The sequence below is a fragment of the Lonchura striata genome, chromosome 7 (assembly GCF_050655825.1).
Source record: "Lonchura striata isolate lonStrDom1 chromosome 7, ASM5065582v1, whole genome shotgun sequence".
Lineage (NCBI taxonomy): Eukaryota > Metazoa > Chordata > Aves > Passeriformes > Estrildidae > Lonchura > Lonchura striata.
In genome coordinates this window covers 25,291,640-25,311,666 of record NC_140709.1, presented here as the reverse complement: position 1 = coordinate 25,311,666, position 20,027 = coordinate 25,291,640, and the positions used below count along the sequence as shown (strand labels likewise).

The following is a 20,027-nucleotide window of genomic DNA, read 5'->3' as shown; positions in this document are numbered from 1 at the left end:
AGTGCTATTGTTCTCCTTCACCAAAACTCTGACTCTGCTTGCATTAGAAGTGAAAATGATGCAAGATGCTAGAGAGAAGATAAAACTTCTTTATAGCTTTCTACCAGCTGGAGTGGCACACATTTTCTCAAGTTATTAATATTAAAGAAAGATCTATACTGAGTGAACTCAAGGACAGAAATTAAAGCTGAGGCAAGGGCAAAGGACAAGGCAGTCTGCTTCGAGAGAAACTGCTTTTAAACATCCAGAAATAAAGCTACAGAAAACACAGAAGGCCATACAGCAGAAATAGTCTTAGAAAGGTGACTGTAAGGGATGCTTCCTAATCTCTCCTCCAGATGAAATAAAGTACTATAAAAAATAAAGCTGCACAAGAAAGGATCTTTGGAGAGGAATTCTACCTTAACTGGCAGGGTGATGGGGAACAGAAAGAAGTTCATTGCAAGCAATCAAACTTCTGAGTACATGGAAGACAAAGCTCTTCACTTTTCACAATAAATATAGCAGGTCTAACAAGCTTTCAAACCTCATGCCAAAACATGATCACAAAAAGTAACACCAGTCTAAGCTGTTATACCCATGATGCTTTGCTTCTGACCAAAGCACCCATTTTGATTTTTTTAGACAGGTTAGGAAGTCTTCCTCATACAGTAAGATAACTCAGAAATTTTACTCCTCCTAAAAGAAATAAATTAAATAGTCAAGTATGAGGTGAATTAAAGATTACCTTCTTCAGAACAACACAATTTCTCCCTCTGTTTAGAAGGATCTCTTTTCAAACAATAGTAGAGGGAACTATTCCCTGTAAACAAGCTATTTTAAAAAATTAAATCTCATTCTATGTATTTTCACATGTACTAAATTTTTGTTCAGATTCATTCATTTTATCTACTAATACTAGTTGTGAAAAATGTATTCTTCCCTCAGGCACTTCTTTTTTCAAATCATGATTAGATGTGATATAACCAAATGGTAGAAAGTAGAAAAGGAGTTCTGAAAAAACAGTGATTTACATAAGATTGCTTTAAATAGTCAAAGTTTCTGTCTTTGAAGGCACTAAAAACCTGATATCAAAAGGGGAACTAATCAGATCGGGTCAGCAAAGAAACATTCATCTTTGCCAGAAACATTGGGTTTATCTCAGTGCACTTGCACAGTCTGGTCACACTGCCTTGCTGGCCCTTAAGGATGCCAAGAGCACAAAACAGACAACCAAATAATTCATACATAAAGCCTGTGGACTGCCACAGATTTGTAACAAAAACAATCTGTTACCAATCCCAAAAAAAGCAGAAAAATCTTCTCTTGCTCTTCCCAGGCACAGTAGCCAAAAAGCAGAGCTTCCTTTTAGTCTTTGGAATGACGCCTAACATAGCACAAGTAGAGCTCACCACCAGCTTTATCTTTGACATGCTAAATGGTCCAAAATACCACTAGTCAATCCCTAGTCCCCAGAGGGACCCAGAATATTTCTTGATCTTTAGCCATCTTTGAAGTATTATGCTCTGAGAGATCAACAGGACCAAGTATTTCCATGACTAGCAGTCAAAACACAACAGCAAAGACTGATGACCACTTCTTTCTGTCTTCACCAGTTCTCTTCACACCACCAAACTTCCTTTTGGAGGTAGGAAACTCATCCTTCTTGCACTTTTTTCCTTCTGATTAATTTTCATGTACAGTTAGCACATTCTGTTTTCCTTGGGAAGACAGAAACTCAAACAGGCACTGGTTTTAAGAGCCACCTCATTACAGCCAAGATGGGCTAAGACATCGGAGAGCTCTCAAGGTGAAGATGTGAGCTACAAGGAACCTGGCACACAGGTTACATACACAGTTGCATCTGTTAAAAATGTCCCAGGTCACATCTGAAGATAAAGATCCTGGCCTGAGACCCTAGCAGACAAACCACAGAACACAAACACAGTGGAAGTTCTTCACATAGTCTATAAAACAAGGGGAACACAGTGAAAAGGACTCTTCCACTTGAGTCACTTGACATTTGTGTACTGTAGGTCACAGCAGAAAGACGGACAGCAAGTCTCTTCTGGCCCTCAGAGATATTTTTGGCAAAGAGGAACTAGATTTCTTGTCCTTTAGCCATCTTTAAATTATTATGTTTTGAGAAATTACTAGGACTATGCACTAATAATAAAGTCTTCATTTTCCACAAGGTAGGGAAGGTACTTTACTGTAATCAGAAAAGAGAAAGAAGAGAGTTGGTTTATCCCGAGTTCAATATGCAGAGGGGAAAATTACCTATCTCCCATATTCAGTCTGAGAAAGAAAACAGAAAAAGCTGCTGCTAATCTCCCTATTATGGAATCTTCTGTTTGTCAGAGCAAAGATATATAAATACAAAATGATCCAGAGTATTTCAACTAACATTCCAACTTTTACTTGACTTGCAGCACTAGAACCCTTCAAAAATAAGAGCATTCAGATTTTATATTGAATCTGAATGTGAATGAAAAAACACTCTGAATATAACTGTCTGAATATTACTGAAATAAAACATGATACAGAGAATACATCAGTAGAGGATCACATAGCCCACCTTTACATTACACTCCAGCATTTAAGAAGACCATGTATGCCTGTTTCAGTTTTACTAAGAAAGCTGAAAATACACATTTAGACAGAGGTATATACACTGCACTTGTAAGAGCCAGCCAAAACCTCCCCTTCACAGGCTCAATTAAAAGTGGAGCACACTGTATGCCAGGCACTGAATCCAAGATAACTACACAAATGTAAGAATATAAGTGCAAACTGATCTTCAGTTATAAATCATGAATATCCTTTAGCTTTTCAAGTCTATTAGATTAGACTGCTTCAACAATGCAGAAACACAAAAGACTCAACCTTGTGCAAATTAACACAAAAGTTCCAGAACAAAACATCTCTAAATAAACCTAGAAGATTTTAAGGCTTACCTTTCATATCCTAAGTCCTCCATGTCAAATATTATCTACAATATTCAGAGTAGTATTGTTATGCTAATAAGCAAACTGCTTTTCAGCTCCAGGCACCTGGCAAGTAATTAATTAGCACTGAGTCTGGCTTTTTGTTTGATTACCTAGAGTTAACATTGGGAGGGCTAAAGACCACAGCCATGATTTCTTAAAATCCAACATTAAGTGGGCAGACAGAACTATAAAGCTACTCCTTCAAACGGTCATTTTTCACACAGAAATGAGAGAGGAAAAAACCTAAAGTAAGAAAGGAATGTGTATAAGAGTAGTGTATTTCAGAAGAAAAGTCCAGGTTAAGTGAGTGAACAATACTGTTATTTTGCCAACAAAAACTGACAATCCCTTAAATTCAAATCATTCAGTACAGCTACAGATAAAAACAAGGCTGGCTGCAAATTAAGACAACTCAAGCTTGTAACAAACTCGGCACTGAAGGATACCAGATCTTCAACAAAAAATGATAAATGATTCACATCTCCATGGGAAGCCAGCACTTCAGCCCTGTATCTAGAAACCATCTAAGATTGTTTTATTTACAACTGTTGGGCCTTTCTTTGATAAAGTGATTAATGCATTTGCAGCTGACACAGGACTGCTTATCAGTAGCAGCTGAGAGCTTCAAAGATGTGATTGAGTAACACCAGACACTAAACAAAACTGAATACAAATGCCTGTAAGACAATGCAGACCAAGCATGCTGGAATTCTGTCAAACTTTAACAGAAACTGAGCTTTAGATAAAGCTCAAGTGAGGAAAGAATTGTAGTAAACTATAGGAGCATATCCTTAATTCCTCTTAGAAAGCCATTGGGTATTTTTTGGAATTCCACAGAGAACAGCAAGACTTAGCTGCTGCAGTACCACCCTATTTTCTTCATGAGTTAATCACCAACCAGAGACTGGGGAGGAATTTTCCCAAAGACTGCCAAATTTGCACTGTCAGTAGGACCAGTCAGACTACCACTCCCTCCTCACACATCCAAAGCTGGTGCATTTCAGAAATGCCACCAATTCCCACTGGTGCCACTGCCCCATATCAACTTAATCAATGGTCTCTGGACAGCTCCTAGCAGGCACAGGCCATTGCTCTCCTTAGAGTGGACTTAACTGTGGACCTCTCTTTCCTCACTCAGAGAAAATACCCAACCTTTCACAGTACATTCACTGACTGTGTTCCAAAACCAAGTCAAAGGGACAATCATAGGCCTAGTGCTATAAAGATGCTGAGACAGAGTAGCTTTAAATAAGCAAAGCATTAGAAGATGTAAGAAGACTCCCTGTGAAGCAGAAGTAAGTTAATTGCAAATGAAAACAAAAAGGGAAAAAAAAAAAAAGAAAAAATTTTGAAAGGGTAGTGGTGGAAAGTAATAGACTCAAAATTGGCTGTGCAGGGAGGGAAACACAGGGTGTAACCATACAGGTGTTGGAGCAAGGCTTGCAGGTCTGTACTAGATGATGCTGTAATCTATTTCATTCTCATGTTAAACACTAAATTAACCAGATTCTCTCCTCTCTTTACTGCTCAGGAGAAAAAACAATTGGGTCAATAATATTCTGAAGGCACAACAGTCAAGCACTGCCTAATTCCATAAAGCCTAGCTAGCTTCTGGCCAGTGATTCTGACTATTGCTTATAAGAAAATAATCAGGAAGTTTAGAAAGTTATACAAATATTTAGCAGCTTAATATTACACTGTGGGGACTATTATATAATCTACCATATTCTGTACTATATTAATAAAATTTATATCATCACAGTACAATGTGGGTTAAGTTTTAGTATTTGACTTCCAAGATACAGCAAATATACCTGGTAAACAGCTGAAACAACCATTACCTTTAAACATATTGCCAAAGCCAAGTGATGGAACTGGATGAAACCCAATCAAGGTTCCTGAGAACAACTTCCACCTTCACCTGGCTGAAATACAGAACATGCCAGAATAATTACATCATCAAAACTTGACACCATATGCCTAAGCTCAATGCATGAAGTGGATTTTGACCAGATAAACAGTGAAGAAAGTGAGATTACCTACTTTTCCACTGAAATTTAATACTACTAGTGTGCATAAGGGTTCGCCCTGCCCAGCCTTTATCCCAAAGGGCTGCTTTCTTCTGCTATTCAGTGTCTCCAGGAAAACAGAATCACAAAAGAGTTGGGAAGAAACACCTTCAACAGGTTTCAGAGGAAAATAGAAGGCAACATCAAAGTCACTGCAAAACAACTAACAGACAAATAGGACTAAGTCAGTCAAGTACAACGCTCAGCCCAAATGTGGAAAATGACACCTGAGGAACATGTTCCAGTTACTGTTTGGTAGCAACTTTCTCCAACTCACAGCTTGCAAGGGGGCCACATGTAAAAAAAACCCTCCTTACACAACTTTAATCCAGCCAGTACAACCCTACAATAAAGCAAAAATGAAAACAGCTGATAAGCAAACTTGTTTAAATGCTATATTTGTATATATTTTACATCAGTCCTGAGATGCCATTACAACCTTCATTTTCAACTTTCATTTGCAGGTTGATGCCATCCATCACTGATACAAATGAGTCCAATTTACTTTTCAGTCAGCTACCTAATTCATTCTCTTTGGGCTCCAGAACTGTACCCACATACATTAGCTCCACATAATTATGCCATGCTCAAGCACCAACAGAAACAAGAAATAAAATTAAACAAAGATCTACTGAAAATGCCTACAGCTAAGTGGACATAACATAGCCATTATACACACAAATGCTCAACCCTAAGCATGTTATAGGAACGTTTTAGCACAATGCACTGTCAATAGGGCTTGCAGAGTAACAGCTCCCTTCTCAGTCAGGGATGATTGGATCTGGCTCCCAACTCCCATACACAAAAACAGGTAGGGAGATGGCCACTGACAAGTTCAGCCACAAGATGCCACAAAGTAACTGGACCTATTTCCACTAAATTTTATCACCATGTGCAGTGCCTGAAAAGGAAACCAGCACATGCAATGAAGCAGTTCATTCTCTTCTTTAAATGGCTACTAAGAACATTGCCAATGTCAGTTAATAAAAAAAATTATAACATCAGAATTTACTGGCCTAATGCTCACAAAGTAAGTGATTTGGACTCCTAGAGAACCTGCAACAGCTTTAGCTGCATTATTAAAGGTATCTCATACACAAACTATGATTTCAGGCTCAAAAACAAATATACATAGAAAACTCCCAGGAAAAACAGCCTGAAAATCCATTAAGTGTGCTTCAGCTTACAACACTATTTAAGTTTGATCATTAAACTGTAGCTTCTATCTTTCACTATGAACTCAAGCATAATGAAAATACATGATTCAAACTCACCATTCAAAAGTTAAATCTAGTTTTTTTCTTCCCAGTTAAAAGAAATTCCATCCCACAAAGCCTCCTTCATCAATGTATTTTCTTCCCAGATTGCAGAATAGTATTTTTCCATTAACAAAAACCACTAGCATGAAACTTATCATACACAAGATGTTTCAAAACTGAAGCAGTAACATTTTGCAGAATGTTAATAGTACAGTAATACAATGTATTTCAAAACTACTTTGGTCTGCACCACAGCATGTGGAACTAAGACCCTCACTATAAAGTCTGCTTATGAACACCAGCATCCTGGATTTTGCTACACAATAAAGCTGTTTTTTTTTTTTTTACTCTAAAATCCATATTGATAAGCCAAACAGTTAATCTCTAAACACACAATGCATAAAAAGGGATCATTTCAAACCAGAAAAATGGAAGACACTTATAATCACCACAGCATTCACATTTGAATGACAGCTAAACATAAAGACACATCAAGCATTCAGCCATCTGGAAAGAAGATGTTTTTTTTTTTTCATATTGTCTATTCTCAAAGCCTTAAGGCAAGAGTCAGAGGTTGACCAAGACTTCCATTTAGTGAGATGCTCATTTCCTCTCTCCACCCATTAACAAACTGCACTATGAACAATAAACCAGACCCCTCCACTTTCACTGCATTCAAAGACAGTTGTGTCACACCAGGACAAACAATGCCAGATGTACTTTGTATTTGGAACATAGGAAGTTACCAAAAAATCTACCTAGTGTTTTCCTAGTGTCTTTGAATATGGCTTATTTAATAAAATGACAATAACAATTAATATATATTTTGTTACACCAGACAAGAAAGAGTATGATACATATATAACTGCAAAATTCCTGAGACATAAATAAAAACAACTAAAGTATGTATTCAGACACTATTCAGAGTTAAATGGCAGTGAATATTGCTGCAGCAAAATAAACAAAAAAAAAAAAAAATCACAATGCAAGCACAGCTATTAGAGACCTGCAGTGACCAGAGGAAGGTGCAGTCCAGCTTCAGCATTACATTTTTAATAATACATGAAGGGCCTAATAGGAAAAGCACCCTGAATGTACAAACACAAACCATTTACTCCTTTCACGTTCTCACTTGCAGCAATTTCTCCCCCACAAGGCACAAAATTCAATTTAAATGGAAAATTACCTAAACCAACATTTTCCAGACTTAGAGATTAAGGGGCCAACACTGGCATACTCTGGTCCATCTTACCCCGAGTGGAAGTATGTGAAAAGGAGAAGCATTTAGAGCTATTCTGTTCTGTTGAGAGTTTGAAAAATAAGTGGATTCAACACAACAGTAACCACAAGGAAGACACCCTTAGATGTATTTTAAATGCACAGGTCATTAATGTTCTTCTAAGCATTTATGAGATACGAGGAGTTTTTAGAGCAAAAATTAATCCCTAAATTTGCTCTTCATGAAGTCAGTGAAGTGGTTTCCATATAAATTTAGTACCTCCCATCAGTCAGCAGCTGAATGAGAGCTACCCAAATAACTACTCCTGAAACATTAATACAGGAGTCTTCCCTGGATTTTTACATGCAAATTTTCTTACCTCACACAGAAGAGTAATAATTTATCACTGACAAACCCTAATGTTAATTTTCTTTTTCACACACATGTACTTTTTTTTTTCTGCAAAAAAAAAAGCATATTCCTTTTTCTACTACAATCTACACAACACCTGCATCATGACTACTACTATGCAAATGCTGGTCTTTATGCACAATATTGAAACGTCAATGAACCTTCTCCTTTCTGCCACCCAAAACAACTATTTCAGGTTTCCAGCTCTTCAGGGAGTTTTCATTTTGTAGCTTACAATGCCAGGAACTCCTGAAACATTTGTTCAGGATACATTTATTACAGCCAGCAGGGGAAAATTAACTGTGAATTGGCAGCAGCTTGATTTTTCAAATGAGCCTAATTCTGTAGGAGCTGAGCATGTTAACTCTCATCAGTCCTTGAAAAATTTCAGCAAGTCCTTCCACCCAACAAAAAACACGGGAAAATTCAACTGAAGAAAGCAATTGCCTTCCCAGTGTTCTTTTCTTGGAGCAGACAAAGCACAGGTTGAGAGGCACCAGTAATAGAAGATGACAGGCAAATTTCCAACATTACTTAAAAAATACGTATCTGCTAAATAATGCAACTAATACATAAAAGCAAATTTTATGTATTAGTACACTGCTGCAACCTATTCTATAGAATGGGGAGAGCTGGGGGGGCAACATGGAGAAAAATAATTAATTTCTACAGAAATATCAGTAGATTAAGTAATCTAAAGAAAATACAATTAAAACCAGAGTTAAAGCAAAGTATGATATATTTTTTACATACTAGAACAGACCAGATATTTTCATAAATCAACTCCTACTCAGTAGTAAATAAACTACCTTGTAAAAACAAATTAATAAATTGCTGACAATCCCCTACTGCAGCAAATTATTTTTCAAAAAAAAATCATTATACCTTAACAAAAATCATTGTTACAGCAAATAACTTTATAACTTTTTAGCTCAGTCTGAGTAGAAGGAATGTGATTTGGAGGCAAACAGCATTTCACAGAGCTCATAATATATAAACATTTGATTTATGCATACAATATTTGCCTCATTTTTTTTCCCCTGCAAGCTCAACAAATATTGCATCTTTTTTTTATAAAAACAAGCCCTCTGGAGTCCTTACTCACCAAAAAAATTCCTGTATGATATTTGGCTTTTATACAGGCTTTCATGTAGACTAACCCACAGTTCAAATAAAAAAAAGAAGATTACAAAAATCAAACTTCTTTAGAGAAACAACTTAAGCAGGGAATGGAAGACTCTGGGACTATTTATTTCAAAAGAAGAAAGTTGTTTCAGTTTAGAAAAACGTACAGGTGAGATGCAGCACCTTTATCCAATTTACTGATGTTGAAGTATGACACAAGCTAGAACCTGGTTTTGCCCGGCATAGAGTGAGGCACAGTTTTCATGGCACAGCTGCAAGGCCCTTACTGCCTGTAAAAGAGAAAGGGTACAATGAGCCATTCTAGACTTGAACTGATGCAAAACAGCAACATTGCCTCAGCCAGAATTGCAGAACCCTTGAATTACTTCTAGAAGAGCTACAGATACTGTCACATATAGCTTTCTTTATTGCTTACCCTACTTACGCACCATTGTTTTCTGTCCTGACCTTGTGGTATTTAATATCTAGAACCAATCAAAAAAATTCTGAGATTAAACATCTCCATCAAAATCTTTACTGATATAGTTAAGAAAGCCTTATAGAAAAAGTTGCAGTTGGAAGTGAGAATTTTAGTAGCTGTTCAACCAGGAATCCCCAGGAAGGATGTTCTGCTACTGAAGGAGTAGCAGGGTGAAATGGCACATGGAATTCTGACAAGCTCTGCAGGAAGAAGTTAGTTAAGCAGAGTTCTAGGTCACATTCTATCTCTGTTCATGACACTCACCACTTACAAAGAGTCTGTATCCTAAGCAGCCTGCAGCCAACACTACCAATAAGAGCAAAGTCTTTAGAGCTTTAAATTTATAGTCTGGTTACATTTCTGGCTTGTGGTCAATAAGTGCCAAGCAGAGAAATTAGTGGAAATCTAACACTCAAAATATTACCCAACAAATGAGTGTCACAGAGGATTTAAAAAAAAATTTTAAAAAAAAATTATCATCATTTTAGGCAAACTGCACAACAATGAACTTCATTCAACAAAAAAATGCCTTATCTACAAGAACCGAAGTGAATGGTGCCTACATTCAGCAGGAGTAAAACACTTAAAAATGTGGAAAAAATCATGGAATTATCCACAAATCTTCACCATGAAATTCTGGTCTTACCACCATTATTGACATCCAGCATTGCAAGACTAAAAAAAAAATATAACCAAAGTCTAGGAAAGACTACATGGCCTCTAAACTTGTAGTTGGAGGAGAAACATAAAAGGGGAGCTACTTTACTGTGGATATCATCAAAATTTATAAAGACACACTGAAGTCTGCCTGCTCCCCTGGCACAAAGCCAAGAGGACAAGCTAAAGAGCAGGCACAAGCATCTTTTCAACCAGCCCCTTCTGCAGCATACACCATCACCTGAAGATCAGGCAGATCACCCATGTACTTACTGGATGGACAGAATGTTATGGCAGCTTTCAGGGAAATGTCAAAACACTTAACTATTTTACCAGTACCTCTCACAGGTACTGAGAAGGCACAAAGCCATGCCCAAATTATAAGAAATAACCCTTAATTGTAAAATGGTCTACAAATGGGTGCTCCAGGGTTTAGATACAGAATAAATGCACCATATTCACAGGATATGTATATAGCAAATACACCATATACACAGGATTAACCCACCAGGACTTACGACTCATCTCTCCTTCAAAGGTCTAAACACAGACATGCTGAATTTTAACTTCTTTTGAGCTGGAACTACTCTTACTTGGACTGTACATTGTCACTTAAAAGAAACAGGAGAAATATTAAGGATTTTTTTGTCTCCTCTCAAAATCTATAATTTAGATGTTTAGGTTTGCCAATAAAGACTAACTCAGCTGATGATGGATTGATGAGAATGAGATAGCATCTTCTACAAAAATGTGAAGGTCTTTTAAGATTTTGGGAAAGAAATACGAGTAGAGAAACTGATTAGTCAGAGAAAAAAAATAAAGCCATACAATTTTCAAGGAATGCAGGTCTCTGTTCTTGGGATTGCATGTAATTCTCCTTTAAGCATTCCATTTTCTTCTACTGACTGAGGAATTACTGCATTTTTGTAAAGGAAAATGATAGGGAGGTTGTGTATTTTGATTCACCAACTGACAGTATTTTATTGGCAATCTGAAAAACATTCTATTCTACCAGACAAGGTGTACTGCAAAACATTTGGCTCATTGGAGACCCATCTTTGAGGACAAATCCCTAGGCAGGAAAAAAAGTGAGTCCAGTGCCAGCTGTTAGCTTCCACCCATCAGACTGCATATCAATCTCTGTGGAGTGCAATCATTCATCTTCCTCCCTATCTACCCTTCATTCCAATGCTATCCTTATTACAGGCTATAAGAAGCATGTTCATTCCAGTATTCTGCAGTTGTCTTTTTCATACACACAACAGCCAATACAGAAAAACACTGAGGTAAGAAGTCCTTCTGTGGCAACAAATGTTTCATTCTCATGAAACCAAAAAGCAACTTGTCTGAACCTCCCACCCCGGGAGCATTCCCAAGAGGGAGTCAAGCACCGGAGCAGTGCTGTGGCACCTGCCACAAGACAGCCAAGTCATCAGCTCTGAATGGACATATTTAGTGGTGATATTACAATTATTACAGGTTTACACTGGAAAGAAGAGACATTCTGATTACAAGAAAACATTACAACAGTTCCCTTAATGGAGATGTCTCTAGCACAATGATTTGGAATAAAGAGGAAAAAAAACCCAAACATTTAAAAAATCAAGTCTTACATACTTTGTCTTTAAAGTGAGGAAAACAGTCCAAAGAAGTCCTATCCAGTGCAAACAGTAATTTGTTACAACACTAAGTTTCCTTTACAAATAAGTTACTGAAGTAATCCTATGGAAGTAATAAACCACTGATGAGAAGGCTTACAGAACTAGCACAGCAACATATAACCTATGGAAAACAAAGAAAGCTTTTATTAATGATAATATTACACAAATACTGCAGAAGCTTTTTTTCCCAAAAGTTCTTGTAACATGGGATTTTCTAAATTTCTCATACGAAGCAGCTTTCTCAGTTTAACAAGGTATTCAGGTCACAGTCTACTTCAGTGGAATTTAAAAGACAATTTCTAATTCACATGAGCCTGTCATTTCTGTTCAGTTACTTCCATGACATAAAATGGATATATCCTTATGCATAAGATTCAATAGTAGAATAAAAAAAATACAAAGCAAAATCTGTTTTCAATTATACTAATTGCTCAAGACCTTTAGTGCTATCATATTCATTAAGGATGAAACACAGGCATGTTTATAGGGGGTTAGAGGGAGTTTATAATAATAAGCAATAGGTCTTCATGCCTAGGAAAGCTGCAGTTCTGACATTCAAATCATTAGGAAAGCCTAAAGAATGTTTTGCTCAACAGGGGAGGAAATCTGCTGCTTCAGTAGCAGAATGCCAGACAGCACAGTATGTTGCAATTCAACTGACCTATCATACTGAATGAGTAAGGAGGAAAGTAAAGTCACACAACATAAAACATTATGCCCAAATTACTGTATCTACCAAATTAAAAACATTATGTTTTTCAGAAAATATCAGTAGACCACAACCCTCCATTTTCAGATACCTAAGCAAATAAAATCATTAAAACTGCATTTTATGCAGCAAGCAAAAGCACCTCCCACTTCGATCCCATGCCAGAAATACCATTTGAGGTTTGAATTCCTTCTTCACAAATTCCTACAAGTCTACTCAGAGTTGATCTTCAACTTGGCAAAGAGCAATAGCAAGCAGACACTACTTAGAACTCTGTACTGCTCTTTAGTGGCTTCCTCCTATGACTGATTTAACATTCAGTTACTATACAAATCTTTGCTATATCTCAGTTCTGAATAGTGTTCAGAACTTGATAAATATGATCTGGGAGAAAAAAAAAAAGGACACTCAGTATTATCACATGCACTGAAGTCTGACTGCAGTATTTCCAGCACAGGTTACTCTCATTTTGCCTATTGAATTTCCACCAGTTTTGTCAGCTCTACCCTTCAATGAGCTCCCCTGAAACACATTAACATCAGGTAACTAAGTATTCAGCCAAAAGCCCATTACTGGCAATAGTCAACTTCTTATAAGGAAAAAGGGGATCAAACTTTATTTTTTTCCATGTTACATAAGTACATCATGGACTAGAAGACATTTTCTATGACAACTCTAAATTCACTGGCAGTTCTTCTGTAGATTTTAAACACCTGTGAGAAAATGAGCCTGAAAATCTACCAAAAATGTAATTAGCTCAACACTAGTGGCTATGATCCACAAAACATTTTACAGAAAATTGACATTTTACACAAAAGTGATTAAAAAGCAGACACCTTTTAACTCTCAATTTTTCTGGGTCTCTATAAAAGCAATCCAGAGAATTCTTTAAGGGATCCAAAGTTCTGCCACTTGAAAGATGTTCCCAATCCCAAGGAAATATCATCACTAGCATTTTAAAGTCAATAAGGACTTTCCGAATTCATTTGTCTCCTCCATTTTCTTTGCTTCCCCTACTCATACATAGCCTGTATTCCTATATATCAGTCAGTTACTCAAACTCATACAATAGTAATGAGAAAGCAGCATATCAAGTTATAGTCTCATTTTTAGTACAGTATCATAGTGACAACTCCAAAGGCCGAATGCAGAAATGATAATCAAGCTGTTCATTGAAATATATCAGTTGCCAAAACAATGTACAAGCTATTAACATACAGTAACTGACTAAGGATACCAAGAAAATAAGGGAATTAAGAGTTAAAATAAATTCTAGCAAAAAAAAAAAAAAAAAAAAAAGTATTTGAAGATAAAGCTTAGAATTGTTTTGGTAAAACAAAGATTATGGATTCACCCCATCCCTATTAGAGCAAAAAAATTAAAATAAACTAAGACAAATCAGGATAGGGAAAAATACCAAACCTAGAGACCGTGTCCAAGACTGAAGTACACAAGGGCCACACAAATACAACTATATTACTCTGCCTTTAAAAGGACTACACACATACAATTTGCCCAAAACACCAAAAAAAAATTGTCATAAAAAAGGACTTCCTTCAAAACTTTTCACATATACCTTCTGAAAAAGTCTTCTGGTTTTGCAAACATCTTTTGTAAGCATTAGAGTAAAAAAAAAAAAATTGTCATTCTTCCTATCCCAAATATATTTAGAGAAACAAGCACATTCAGTTCTTCTGTTTGCCGGCTGATTTACAACAGCAATACCTAATTCCAGAACACTAATTGTCATGTGGTCAGCAAGAAGGAACAGAAAGAAACTGAGAAAATATTTTATTAGTAGAACTCACAAAATTATATAAATAATCAACATGTAGCATTAGTTTTCTAAATGTATCTAATTTGGGAAAGATCATGAGTACAACACAAATCACCTATTTTTTCCCATTCTAATCAAAACCACACCATTCTTGAATTAACCTACTATCTTACTGCTTCCTGCTCAGTCTGACTGCAAATCAAAATTCTCATCACCGTTCCAGGATTAAGTGGATGCTCTCTGTATGTTCTCATGAATGGAAAGACACACTCCTGTTACAAGTGGAGATCAAGTTCCAGGAAGACAAGGCAACTAATATTTGACTGTCTCTATCCCCATTCCCAAAGGAAGCTCACAAAGGCTGTTGAGAGTGAGCCACTCAACAATTTAACTGTGCCTAAAGTGACAAATTTTAAACCACAAATTGCAGTGGTTATTAATTTTACTACATGACTTCCATGTCCCACTCATTCAGCTGGCTTCCAAGAACAAGACTGCAGACAGCCAAAGTAGGCACTTCAATTGAGCCATGCAGGCAAGTGCTGTATATGCAAACACTAGTAAATGAACACACAGATGATAATCATCACTTCCCTGTCTCTGGCTTCTCCAGAGAACATGTGGAGCAGCAAGAGGTTTTACACATTTCCCTCAGAAAAATTTCACTGCAGCTTAAAGGAAAGTCACAGTGGATTTCACTTTGCTAGCCTCATCTCCCTGGACAGACATCACTTTCTGTACCAACAACATTCAAGGCCTCTGAGACAGCAAGCAAGGATCTCCAGCTGAGCCAAGGGCTCCACTGCAAAGCTGGTGACTCAACTGTTGCCTCAAATGTGGGAGAACAGCATTTCCAAGGGGAGAGATGTGAGCACAACAGAGCATCTACCTGGAGTGCATTTAGCCCCATGTGTATTTTAAGGAATTGCTTTCAATAGGACTATGCAAATCAGACATCACAAGAGCCCATTAAATCCTCACATGCTGACCCAGAACTCCTCTTTATCCTCTCATTAATATACCTGGGGGAGGGGAAAAAAAGTTTCTAACAAATGACTGGAAAACAATCAACAAGGACTTGTATCCAAGGCTGTCTTACAGCTACAGAATGCAAACACAGGATCAGGCACAGCAACTCAACTCTTTTGCAGTACATCTGTTCTCACTCAAGCAAAGAATCCTAAATGCAACAGATGACACACAACTGCTCCCCAGGGCACCAAAATATCAAGTTAGGGGCTGGGCTGATGATAAGGAATCATTAATCCTACTGTATCTACCTGTCAGCAGGAAGCCTTAATGTATATTACTAAACAGCAACAAGAGCAGATCCTGGGTCACAAGAGTTCAAACGAACTTCATTCTGCTCAAGTCACTTTTCTGAGATGACACTGGCTTCCATGAAAAATTATTTACAATTCTCACAAAGCAGCTGATCGAGAAACAATTTCTTAAACATCTATGACTAGTCACATCACAAAATCCTAGACCACAGAAATCCCTTAGTTGATACTGTAATACAAAGTTCTTAATTCCAGGCGGTTATTGTATCCTCCAGTGAATCAGACAGGATCTGCCCATTCAGGAACTACTACAGTACCTTTAAAAGCCACTAAATTCAGTAGCATCAAGAAATAATTACTGTCCGATTTCTCAACTGAAATTGGTCCAATGTTTTGGTTCAGTTAACAAAGCAACTTCATTAACTGAGGCAACCAAGCCTTCATGACCAAACCAACCTTGCCAACACAGTCCCGTCAAGAAACCAAATCAAATTTGCTAAGGAAACACATGAGGCTACAATAAGCAACTGCCCAGCAAGTTCTCAGCTGTCTCACAGAAACCAGAGAGTTAATCATTTACTGCATCAACTTTCCTCTCATTACAAGTATAAAGAAGTGCAAAGTAGTTTAAACCAATTCAAAAATTTTTATTTGCATATGTGTATTCAAATTTTTTACAATATACATTAATTAATACTCTAATCTTCTATCTTCCCCTTTGCCAAACAAGTGACTGTAGTACAAGAGCAAAACTAGACTTACAGGGCAATTCCTAAAATGCAGACCCTCTCAAACATTTTTGTGGTATTTGATAGTACCATAACTAATAAAAAGTTACTACAGTTTGTATCCTAGTTATCTTTTTCATTTTCCCTTCTACAACTATGAAATATATTCCTTCTATCAATTCTCTCTCCCTCACCAAATACTTCAGGCACTTTAACAAGAAAATTTTCCACTTAGCTCTTTAAAAGCATTTTAACACTTAAAAAAAACTTACAAAAAGAACACTCAACATGCCAACAGAAAGAGCAGCATTCTGTCACAAAGTATTCCAAACATTCTAAATATTTTTAAAAGAAAAACAAATATTCAGTTATCTTTAGCACAAACATGTTTATGTGCACACCTCGCAGCACATTTTAGCTGATTATCTTGAGATAATCCCATTCCCAGTAAGATTTTACATTTTTTAAAGAAAGTTAATTTTAGAAAGAGCAAAGAGAAGGTAAGTGGCAAAATCAGACAAAAAAATACTCCAAAAGGTAATAAAACTAATTGCTTGAGACATCTGTATGATCTATTTTACCAACCCAAAATTTTCCCCCAGGAAAGTAATTTAATGCTAAATGATGCATGTCAAGATAAGAAGAAATTTATCTTTTTGGCCAGTTGCAGTGCAAACCTTGTAGATTGGAAGGCAGCTAATCAAAGCACTACAACAGATCTGTTTACATTTCCAGTGAGCATGGGGGAGGGAGAGAGGATACACAAGGTATAATATAAACTTTTTTTAGTGACTTGAATGAAAACCTATTCTGCTTTTCAAGTCCTTAGGCTGCTCCCCCACTCTGCCTCTTTACACATCATTGTATAAACTCTAGCTCTGAAGCTCCATTACTCAAAGTAATCAGCAATTTCGGAACAAACTGGCCTGTACCGACTTTGTCCACCTATGATGGAACTCCACATAAGGAAATAAGCCCCAAAAGAACCACTCGAAGCTTATTTGCAAATAAAGATATACAAGGTCAGAAACACTGACTACAAGGTCAGAAACATGGCCTCTGGCCTCTGGTTGGCCTATAAAGAAGGCTGATGATTTTAACCTCACACCTGAAGGGCATAGGAGAATATAGGAGATGATTACTAGTCATTAAAAAAAATTCTTTAGCTACTACTTTAATAGCAAATTGGTCACAAATTCATGAGAACTGTAGTACACCTTAAGTGTCTGGAATTTATCTGAACCTTTCTCACACTGTTGGAATTTCTATCTTATAATTGCTTATTGAGCATTCTAGAACAGTCAGGACTTCACCCAGAAAGGCAGGCACCCTTCTACTTCTTTCTAAAGGAATTTTAAAAAATGTAAATAAAGAGTAGAGGAAGAAAGGGATTTGAAATACTTATACAAAGGCTTTGTAGGCCACCTTTAAGCCATCATCATGAGACTAATTTCAATGTCATCACAAACACAAATCAAAAGCTGAAATCAATTTGTAAATTTCTAAATTCAACACAGCTGAAAGTAATTGTGTTTCTGATAAAGCCCATCTCTTGCAGGCATATTTTAGTACTCTCAACCATATTTCAGTGCAAAAGAGCTCACTGTTGACTCTAACAGCACCAAGAATTCTACAAACATTTTGTAGCTATTACGCACAGACAGCATCATTAGGAAAGACTATTTTTAACACAAAATATTTGTCAAGCTCTATGTATCTTAAGGCAGGTTAAAGCATGACATTTGCTCAGAAGGACCAACATGGAGACCATAGCAATTTCTACTAGATCAGTCTCAGCTGTTCATGATGTATTTAACATAGCAGTAGCAACTTTTTCTCAAACTAAACCTTCAAGGAGAAGAATTTACTTCCAGCTTTGCATTCAGAATATCGAACAGTTGACTGGGCCCATAAGAAACTAGCACATGTCAGAAAACAGAACCCTTAAGATGTTGGCTGTACTTTTGAGTCAGACGTTTTAGGAAGATGAACACAATACTGCAGGTCCTTAACCAGGGCTTGTACCTGGAATCGCTTTCATAAAGGCCTTGAATCAATACTGAGCAGTACCCCATTAGCCTTCAGCACCTGCCTCTTGGAGAAAAAAAAGAAAAAATATTTTTATGCTCAATTAGGTACAACCAAAGAAAAACTTAGAGCTCCTTTCATGTAGAGGAAATCACCTTCCCATGCAGATAGCACCTCACTGAGCAGCTGATGCCAGAAAACAGAAGCTTGAATAAAACTGACTTATTGTTACGCTGTTGCCTGTTTTAAGTTTGTCAGTCAACACGCACAGCAGTAAGAGCCATGCTGGCCGGGCAGCTGAGCGGGACGCGCTCCCCGCCCGCCGGCATCGGCTGCTCACACAAAGTACCGGGCAGGGGACCGCAGGGCCCGGCCGCCCCCCCGCCCGTCCAGCCCGGCCGGCCCGGGCCTTCCCCCCGCCGCCCCCCGCCCCGGGCCGGCTCCGCGCACGGCCGGCCGCCCCTCACCTTCTCCTGGGCCTTGCGGTAGCGCTGCAGCGCCTGCTGGGTCAGGTCCCGCACGCGGAGCTGCCCGTCCTTGCAGGGCACCACGATGCCGGTCCGCCCGAAGCACACGGTCACTTTCATCTCAGCGCGCCGCCATGCCCGCCCTGCCCGCCCACGAACGGCGCCCGGCCCGCCCGGCAGCGCCGGCAGGTGCGGCTCGGCGGCCCCACGGGGCGGGCGGCAGGTGCTCCCGCGGGGCTGCGCCTCGGAGCGCGGGCAGCGCCGGCAGCGAGGCCCGGCCGCGGCCTCTCCTTCCGCCGTGCCCGCCCCGCCCCGCGCCGCGCTCCGGGAGGCGCGGGCCGGGCCGGGCCGGGCGGGGCGGCCGCGGGCGGCGGCGGCGCTCGCCCGGGGCACGGAGCGCCGGGCCGGGTTTAAAGGGGCCGCGGGTCAGCGGCGCCCTTGGCGAGCGGCGGGAGGATGGGTGTCCCTTGCACGCCGCGCTGTGCGGAGCGGGCGGCCAGGGTGCACCCAGCCGCAGCACCCAGCCCGGTCCGCGCCAGCAGCCACCGGTGTGAAGTGCTGAGGCCGGAGCGCGGGGCTCTGCGGGGCACGGAGAGCCGTGTGCCCGGCTGGCCGAGCCGCTCTCCCGCCAGCGCGGCGCTGGGCCGGACCGCGGTGGGCACAGAGCAGCCGTCGCGCTTCGAGAAGGCCCTGAGGAACACAAAATACACCTAACAGAGAAAGTGTGCCCGACCTGCTCGGTGGTGCAGCAACCGGGACTGCAGCACAGCCCTTGCCCCACGAGGCTGTGAAACACCTGCACGCAGCTGCCCACCCCGACCTTCAGGGACTGACACGAGACCTCACGTGCACCGTGCCACACCACACAGAGAACCTCAGGCACTCCCAAGCACCACAGCTGCTCTTCAGCGTACACAAAACACAGAGAAACCCATCACCCCGATACAGTGACAGCCCATACTCTTCAAGATGTGGTACAGCAAAGCCACGCAACCTGCATAATGGGATGTGAGACTCTGCAGCGCTCCCCCAACACCTGCTATTCTGCAAAGTACACTTTTCAGTGCTACTTGGTAACCAAATAGTGCTCCCTGCATCCCTACCTGCCACTAGACCACATACAACATACTCGATGCCCTCACAAGCATAACAGATCAATCTACCCACTGACATCTGTATTACTG

At 39.3% G+C, this 20,027-nt stretch overlaps 1 protein-coding gene across 12 annotated transcripts in view; it reads right to left on the bottom strand.

Annotated features, from left to right (window-relative positions):
- The window catches only part of PARD3B (par-3 family cell polarity regulator beta), a 394,367-nt gene extending 375,303 nt beyond the window's left edge, over positions 1–19,064 (bottom strand). For 3 of the 12 annotated variants that reach the window (XM_085585191.1, XM_085585194.1, XM_085585195.1), the window contains exon 1: positions 18,844–19,063. In XM_085585191.1, the coding sequence (XP_085441317.1) occupies positions 18,844–18,963 (120 nt within the window). In that variant the 5' untranslated portion in view covers positions 18,964–19,063. Of the gene's footprint in view, positions 1–9,219; positions 9,343–18,843 lie in introns of all 12 variants that reach the window. The other 9 variants (XM_031505387.3, XM_077785113.2, XM_085585200.1 and 6 more) reach the window with 8 other exon arrangements.
- Positions 19,065–20,027: the final 963 nt, after the last annotated feature.